Source organism: Colius striatus, chromosome 2, assembly GCF_028858725.1.
Source record: "Colius striatus isolate bColStr4 chromosome 2, bColStr4.1.hap1, whole genome shotgun sequence".
NCBI classification, from domain to species: domain Eukaryota; kingdom Metazoa; phylum Chordata; class Aves; order Coliiformes; family Coliidae; genus Colius; species Colius striatus.
The window spans coordinates 106,872,007-106,880,866 of NC_084760.1; the positions used below are offsets into that span (position 1 = coordinate 106,872,007).

The 8,860-nt window shown below is 37.3% G+C and overlaps 1 protein-coding gene across 1 annotated transcript in view; it reads right to left on the minus strand.

Moving 5' to 3' along the window:
* Positions 1-3,772: 3,772 nt before the first annotated feature.
* FBXO5 (F-box protein 5) overlaps positions 3,773-8,860 on the minus strand; it is a 9,313-nt gene continuing 4,225 nt past the window's right edge. The window contains exons 3-6 of the mRNA XM_061990322.1: positions 7,823-8,559; positions 7,451-7,541; positions 6,169-6,330; positions 3,773-4,665 (exon numbers count right to left, since the gene is read on the minus strand). Of these exons, the coding sequence (XP_061846306.1) occupies positions 4,414-4,665; positions 6,169-6,330; positions 7,451-7,541; positions 7,823-8,544 (1,227 nt within the window). The 5' untranslated portion in view covers positions 8,545-8,559 and the 3' untranslated portion in view covers positions 3,773-4,413. The remainder of the gene's footprint in view (positions 4,666-6,168; positions 6,331-7,450; positions 7,542-7,822; positions 8,560-8,860) is intronic.

Consider the following 8,860-nt stretch of genomic DNA (forward strand, 5'->3'; position numbering starts at 1 on the left):
TTCCTATCATGGCAAATGTATTACAAAATCAAGCATCTATTTCAGTAATTGCCCAGTCCATCTCTGCATTCAGGTAATGGCATTTCTACTCAAGACACCAGCTCATCCTAGCCACAGTGGAGGCACTATGTGAGAAATTACTTTACATATTCATGCTATACCTTCTAGATATTTTGAAAATTGGCACCATTAGCTTCTGCCAGAAGACATATCCAGATTTTACCACAGCAGTCACACAGATGAGGTATTAATTGAACCTCAGATGATCAGAAACGTGATGTCCAATTCCAGTCAAAACTCCATTCACTGCTTGCTCCAGACCCATGCTGAAGGCCTGATGGGACAGCTTGCACCCACTTCACTGCAGTGGTGGCTTTGCTCCCCACTTGTCACTACAGAGCCACAAGGCAGGCAAAACAAATGTTGTGCGTTTAGGGTAGCAAATCACTCCTTAAAGAAGACGTGCATTTAGCAGCAGGACAAAGCTTTTATGGAAGAAACTGGTATATATTTTTTTAAATTTATCAAATATGTACATATCCTACATGAATATGTTTGAAACAACAGTTAAAATGAGTAAATGAATTCAAGGTTTGAGTTTTATTCCTTTAATCACAGATTTAAAGTGATTACCCAGAACACAAGTAACGAGATGGACAGCTGCAGTCTCCAGAGGTGGAGGAAATACACGCGTCATGAACCTCACAAGGAACTCAATGACTCTGGCTTCATGCAGTGTTTCAAGAGCACCATCTTGTGGTGTTCCCTTTCCATAACACTAGTTTTAAAAATCTTCACACTACAGCAATAATTTCCTCAAAAGGATTGTCAGCTCTTGGCTTTAGGAATAGATATTTTGTGGGATAGCAAGGAAATTCTCATCACAATCAAGATTCTTAAACTCTGTGAATCAGGGCTGAAGTTTAATTTTTACCACTAAATATTCTGAACTATTTTTGAGACTGATCACTGCCAGAACTTTGAGTTGTAAACAGAATTGCTCAAAGTGTTATTTATGATTTTAATATTTCTGTGTCATTCTAAAGATCTACTGCACACACTCTGAGAGCATCTTCAGTGGTCTCTGGTGGCCTGGTTTGAGTGTTGCCCACCAAAAGAACTCTAAAATTTTATTCTCTGGTCTATTTCATTTGGCTCTGTCCAAACTCCTCTCCTGGTCTTCCATCATTATGTTAACAGTTGTTAACAGTTCACTGTGTAGCCAGGCTAACATTTACCTAGTTCCTGAAATCAAGAATATCCTGATCTACATTAAAACAATATTGCCCTTTATATTTTTATAGTTTGTATAACACCTCTTCCTGCCTCGCAGATAGCATGAAGTTAAGGAATACTTTGGTTAAACAATTGTTCAGGCAAGGGGGAACAGTTGCCAGCCACATCAATTTACAGAGCTGAGAAACATCCTCACCATGCAGAGCCATGCCAAGAGATAAGCAAGTAACTGGGAGAAATCTCTTCTCTTGCAGCAGGCAGACAGGGGACTCTGCAGATATTTATCACCCTCTGTAGATTTGAAAGGCATATGTAAAGTTGGTAAGAAGTTTATCAGTTCCTGCACTGTCACTGAGGCTGCCAAATGTTGAGTCCAAAAGCAATTTTGACAACACAGCTGTAGTAGTTGGGGATAGCTTATCTCTACACTCCAAGTGCTATGCTCTTGTACTAGGTGGGACCCTCACATCGATTACATATCAAAGGCAGGTTGAAGATGGACAGACATTAACAAGCTGCACCTACTGCTTTGTTTCCACCTTTGTCACATAAAGCACTCTCTTCAGCAATGGCTGAGGCACCTGCCAATGCCCTCACTCTCTACAGGGAGCTATTTTATCTCTTAGCAAGAAGCCAGTATGCCTGTATGGGTCTCCTGTTTGAGTTTGGTTTGTTTGTTCTGGGTTTTTTTTGCCATACACCATTTGCTGAAGCTATTTATGAGGAGATCAACAATCATGTGGCTTTCATTAAGATGCATAGTTTTTATATAGGTCCAGCATTCAGCATTGTCAGGTAAGGTTTCAACTGTCATGCAAGATTATCGTTACAGAAAAAAAACAGGTGTGTAGACCCCACAGGTCCCCATGCTTCTCTTTAGAATGTGAGCATTGTACCAGGTCAAGGTTCTTTAGGAGCTGTCACCCATCTGTTGAAGGCCACAAGAGGAAAGAAACGGACAAAATGGATTGCAATGGACCCACTGCATCTTGGCCAAAGCTTCACTAGAAGTAATCTGACCTTTCCAATAAGGTTTCAGTTAGAAGGTAATTGCTTCTTACCACTCAAAATCATCAAAAAATGACTGTTTCTTTGTATTGTTCATCTCCCATTGTGACCACTCAAGCTGCGCCGTCCAAATCTTCCCCCTTATCTGGAGGTAACAAGGAATCTTCCTCAAAATTCTGCATAAACAGATAAAATTCTACAGGGAAGAAACAAGTAAGCAAGCAGCTCTACTGCACTCTTTCTGTGTATAAACTATTAGGCCTACTAGAGAGTAGATAGTTCCTCTTAGGAATCTCAAAACTTGAAAAAGGTAAACGTATTATGTTTGTAACATCCACAGATCCAAAACAGACACACAAATTTTAAATCAAGATGTAACATACTCTGCAATGTCAGTCTGAGTGTGGATGGCAATGCCACATTTCTCAAAAGTTCATCTACAAAAGGGCAGTTCTGCCCAGATCCTGTTAAGATATCTGTGCCCTTCAGGACACAGGAATTTCGGTAGACAAGTGAAGATTTAAAACCAAAATTTCTGTTTTTTATCTGTGTTCAGCCTACTAACACTCACTGATATTGCATGCATATCAAGCCTCTGACCATCACTTGAAAACAGTACTAAGGACAATATCCAGTAGCTGAGAGCTGTCACTTCCTATACAAACAACATTCCTCTTCCAGCTTGCATGACTGGTTGATGAAGGTGTTAATGGTCTACCAGATAGAATACTACCTTTCATTTGCAGATCTTCTTGAGCATATCTCTCAAGTGGACTTAAACAGCCAAAAGATTTATGGAATGAAAGTTCTCCATATAACTCATATAACCTCAGATTTAGGTGAGGAGATTAAGTTCAGCACATAAAAGCAGAATGCTAGAAGTACTGGCTCCACTGTTTCATTGCTGTTGCAAGTGGAAAATTAATGAGGGCAGGAAAAGTTGCCACACAATATAACTGCTGTCCCAGTTAAAGGAGCAGGACCTACAGCGCTGCCTTCCCAGCCTGTTCTGTACTTACTACTGCAAAACACTTGGACCCCAGACATTTCCAGAAAATGAGTAGTCCTTTTCTTTAAAGCTTGCCTTTCAAGACTTTACTGAGAGTGAGCTAGTTCTGCAATAGCAGTGTAAATTCAGCCATTAGGATTCCCATTTAATGCATAGTTCAACAATTACTGCTAAGAGCCCTTCTTTAGGTAACTTGCAGGAATGCAGCATGAGAATGGATTCTGTAGATTTCACACAAAACCAGAAGACCTGTTCTTTGTTAAATCAGTATTTTTAAGTATATAACTAGGAACCTTGAGAAACACAGGACACACTTGTAAGATGAGAAATACAAAGTCTAGACTTGCCAACCAAGTAGAGAACAGCGATTTATTTTCACATTTATACAAGACAAACACAAATAATATTTAAAGTAGTATTTACAAATGTATACAAATCTTTTAAAAAAATATATTTTAGTTTTTTGGAAAATATCTCTTTTGGAAAAAAAGTCAAAGAATTTTTAGTAGTATAGCCAAGATACAGTACTTCTTTAAAAAGCTGGAAAAGGTATTCAATGAAAACTCGCAGGTTCTGAATGAAGAAATGAAGGAAGAGTAACACTTCAAGATTCACATAAGGTAAAACCATCAGAGAAAATAGCATTATGCACTTTCAAATTTAAAAATTAAGGCAAATCCTTGAAAGAAGAGAGTCATGAAATCTAGACTTCCTCATAATTTTATGTTAAAAGGGACTTCATTCACCTCACTTGACAGTCTTTTAATATAAATGTTTTTAAAAGACTTTTAAATAAGTATCGTTTCCCCACCTCCCTTCTGGCATTCAAGAATTTCCAGGGTTACACATGGAATGCTGCTTGATAGAACTTTGTTTTGTTCATTATTGCAGAGTGTTTTGAAGACTGGAACACAATAGATAAATTATTAATATTTTTTAAATTTTCTTTGAAATGTATAGATTAGGAAGACTTTAAATGCATATTTGCTATGATTCCTAGGAATTTCAACATGACCAAATAGCACAGAGGAATACAATTTACTTTGAAAAAAATATAAGATGGCAGAAAGCATTTTTTTGTTGCTTATTCCTGTGGATAACTTTTATACCCTAAAAAAACTTTTATGGGGCATCTGACTATCTGAATTGGTATGGACAGATCACAACCGCCGTAGATTCTGCTTGCTTTTCTTAGTCCCAGGAAGCGGCATCAGCTTAGAGTTGAGTTTCACTGTTTTGCCACTCATACAGTCAGTGGAGCTGTGGTAGCTGCACATGCACTTTGTGCAAAAGTCAAAGCCACAGCTGTCACGGTTGCACGTTGCTCTTTGTAGATAGGAGTCATACTTTGCAGGTGAGCTACAGCGATGGCAGACTTTAAAGCTTTCAGTGTTTTTCAAAGTCTTGGCAGCCTGTTGGAAAAAACACACCAGCAAAATCATGAGTGGAGGGTAAATAGACACCTCAAATACTCTGATGGTATAAAAAGGGCCACAAAACATACTATGACTGTAGAGAGATGACTTACACATTTCGTCTAATTCTAATTGTATCAAATTCCAATGGAGATTGAACAGAAATAATCAGTCCATGATTACAAGTACTTGGGACTGGAATAGAGGTAGTCAATTTAAAATTCTTTAAATCTTAAAATGTAAAGGCTGGAAAGACTAAATGCAAAGCAGTAAAAGAAACCATTCTTCCTGAATCCTTCAAACCTCATCATCCAAGCATGGTGATTCAATTAATTTTAATTTCAAAAGAAAAAAAAATGAAGCCAAATTTCATTTAAATCATTAACTTTTTAGAAAAGTGAGTAATGTTTTTCAGAAATCTCATTTGTGGGCCATTCAGCTTGAGACACCAAATGGAACAAATTCCTACTTCTATCTGACGATTTGATTTCTGACACAGAAGCATATCCATAATTCAAAATCATTCAGTATTAGGAAATTAGGACCTGTATAGCACTTTATATCACTTAATTATTAAAAGCAAAATGCTTTCATAATCTAACTGTGTACTATAGACATACACATTCATCAAGGAAGATTAACCTCCTACTTCAGTGTACATCTGAAGCTCCATGATGCTACAAAGTACTACGTTATAGCATTAGCGCAGCCTTATACTTTCCAACACAGTTGTATCTCCTTACTGCACCAGTTTGCACAAAAATACCTTTGAGCTTGGGTATAAAAACCCTTTCTAGTTCAGGAAATCTGTTGTTTATCAATAAAAATAAAAATAAACATTTTAAAAGTCTTACAAGACACTAGCAATGTGGACCTGTACTTCTACATGAGAGAAGAAAAAGCTTAAGAAAAACAAAAAGGTGGGAGGAAAATAAGGCTGTCAGCAGATGACACCTCCAAAATGCATGACACTACAAATTAGTAGTTAAAAAAAGCAATTTTAATGTCATATAATTACTCAGGGGGGAAAAAAAAAATGTATAGAATGAACAGCAGAAATCTTCCTTTCTTCAAAATTAATCAAATGAAAACTACTTAGTCTTCGGTCAGCTTTTTTTTAAATTGTCCATCAGTATTGAAGTAAAACTGACAGTTCTTGTAGGATTGCTTCTCTGGAAAGCATGTGATTTTTTTTTAAGCTCATGGAAACTAAGAGGAAATGACCAAACTTTTTCACATCTGATCCAAGCTAAAATGTAAGCAAAAAAAATATCACTAAGCAATTTTGAGAGTAATTATACACTCTGGGGGGAAAATTGAACATCTTCGTGTGTCAGTATTCTCTCCTTAGTTTTAAAATAGGATCAATAAGCAAAATCTGACAGCCATACTAATAAGCAGTTCAAATTGGAGTTAGTACTGTCAGAAATACGCTTTACAAGCTGATTGTGTGCCAGACAACATGTGAAAAACTAAAGATGAATTGAAATCACTACTTACCTCAGAAAACTCCATGAGCCTGCTGTGATTCTTAGATGCTTTGGATCTGGTGCCTTTTTTATTCAAGTTGTTTGGTGGGACTGCTTTCTGAATGGAGGCTAAAGTTGCTCGGTAGAGAGCATACTCCCTTGTTGCAGTGTGCTCTGGTGCCTTAGTGCCAATCTAATGAAAATAAGAACAAAAGTAAAGTTTGAGAAGAAACTTACCTAATGGTGACTTTTTCTTTAATAGAAATCAACAATTTATTTTTGATTCTTCCTCCTGCATCATACTGAGCAGCATGCTACTATTTTTACCTTTACATTCTCATTCACTATTAGTAGAAATAGGGAGGACAGACTCCTAGCTCAGACAATCAAAACTAACCACCTTCTATTACATAATACAGCTTACTTTCATATTTACACATTGTAACTATTTAGGCAGAGCATGTAACCCAGTCACTGCAATGTTTTAAAACACAAGGCAGCATTATCAATTGCTTAGGACAAACAGGGATGCCTGAAGATATTTGAGAAGTAAACTCCTGCCACCAATCTTCTAATTCTGCAGTTCAGGTTAAAAAGAAAACAAGCATTCAATAGGGTGAAAATAAAACTTTCTGGGATTAATGTTGACTGATGCCCAACTCCTTTTATTCCAAAAGGCTAACAATGTAAAATACGACATAAAACTCAAACTACTTCACTACCTTAGTGTGTGGCACTTATGTTTTAGGAGTCCTGCCTTGGTAAAATGTAACCATAGTGTGGCTGGATCTTGTAATTTTCATTTCATACAATAAACTGGAGTTAGGAACAACTCACAGTGAAAAAAAGCTTTGCATTTTCCCATAGTCAACATTGTACTTCAGACTGTTGCTAGAAAACGTAAGTAGAGAACCCAAGTTTCACTGCCAGCTGAGCAGTTTCTCTTAGTCTCTCTTCTAGATCAGTGCAAGCAAGCCCCTGTTGAGATTCTCTGGGGTTTGGCCAGCAGACAGTGTGACAACTGGCACCCTGCTTCCAGCTTTCCTCTGTAAAACTGGACATGTGGAAGCTCTTCTGAACACCTGCAGTGCTCCTTGGGTAACCTTCTCAGTCAGCCTTCCTTGGGCTCCAAAGAGTACTGACTAGCAACGCTTGAGAGAGGGCGACCTAACAGGGCAAACTCAGACACTGGTGACAATATTTTCAACCTAAGATACTCTTCTGTGATGTTTTAAGTTTGGGAGGAGTCCTGAAATAGCAGAAAGTCACTGCTGGTTTAAGCTTGGAACACCTTAAAAAGTGCATTAACTTACAGAAAGGCTTTTGACAGCTTTACTATATACTTGAAAACTCCATTTATCTTCTTGTAGAATCTTCTGCCATGTTGTACTGACTTTGGCAAAACTGCAACGACAACACAAACATATCAGTTACCTCCTAAGAAAAGAAATTATTCAATAGTGACAGCAGCTATGTAAGAAGATGAGATATATTCACAGCTCTAGTCTTTAGTTTGCTTTCAAGGGAAAAGTCACATTCCTCATATACATTTACATATATATATAACAGTTTACATTGACATTTGATATTTTATTATCACAATACATAATATTAACCATTGAGTAAATACCACAGGCCCCATATCTTACTTTCCCAGTGAAATACAATGAGATCAATATACTTACTTTACTAAATCCATCTCACCAAGATGCCTTAAAATATTTGCTAATATGTGCTTTAGGTCCTTTTGGAAGAGTTCAGCAACAATGTCTAGTCTATCTAATCCCATTTTCTTTCCAATCAGGTTACAAAGTTCAATCTTTCCCCTGAAAATGATTCTGTCTACCACAGCCCATGACTTGAGATTTCTTTTACCGCTTTTTTTCAAAGTTGAGCAAATCAGTTCTTCATAATGGATTACTGGCAACAAAGTCTTCTTTGAAAACTGTGCTTGGTTTTGGTTCTTCATGAGACAATGTTTTGGTGTGCCACAGAGATTCCCAGCCAAAGGTATACTATCCTCATGTTCTGTGGCATCAGTGTATTGATTACATAACATGGAGGAGTAACCACTGTCCTCATGAAGCTTACTGTTTTCCAATGTCTCTATTTCATAAATACCTTCATCAAGTCTCTGGGCTACTTGTTTGTTTTCTTTGTTATGTACAAGTCTTCCTTCATCTTCAAGATCTAGATTTATGGTGGCTGCATGCTGAGAGTCATTAAGGAGAATTTTCTGATGCTCTTCAGCACAGCTTTTACAAAAGCCTTCCTCATAATTCAAGGGGCAGGATTCTTCCAGTCTTGTGTTCTCACCAGTAGATTTCAGTGGTGCAAAGCCAGTATGGAGAGATGAACAATCAAAATCACGCTTCATTTTGAAGGAGTGGTTAAGGTTTGATTTCATTATTTTGTTTGTATCCTGCAAGAAACAAGGACAGTATTACAACACAGCATAAACAGCATTACAAATTCTCTTTTATTATAAAGAGCCAATTTTGCCTTCTTTCTGCATGATGAATTTTAAGCTTTTATCTAACTCACCCCCTCCTAATGTTTAAGACATAGACAACTAACAGAACTATGGATTTGAACAGCTACACGTTAAGTCTATTAAGTTAGATCATCTCAAAATTAGACCTTTATGCTGCATATTGCTGGGATGAGAAAATTGACTGGCTGATTTACTTTGTCATTTCCTAGCCTAAATGCAGCCATTTACT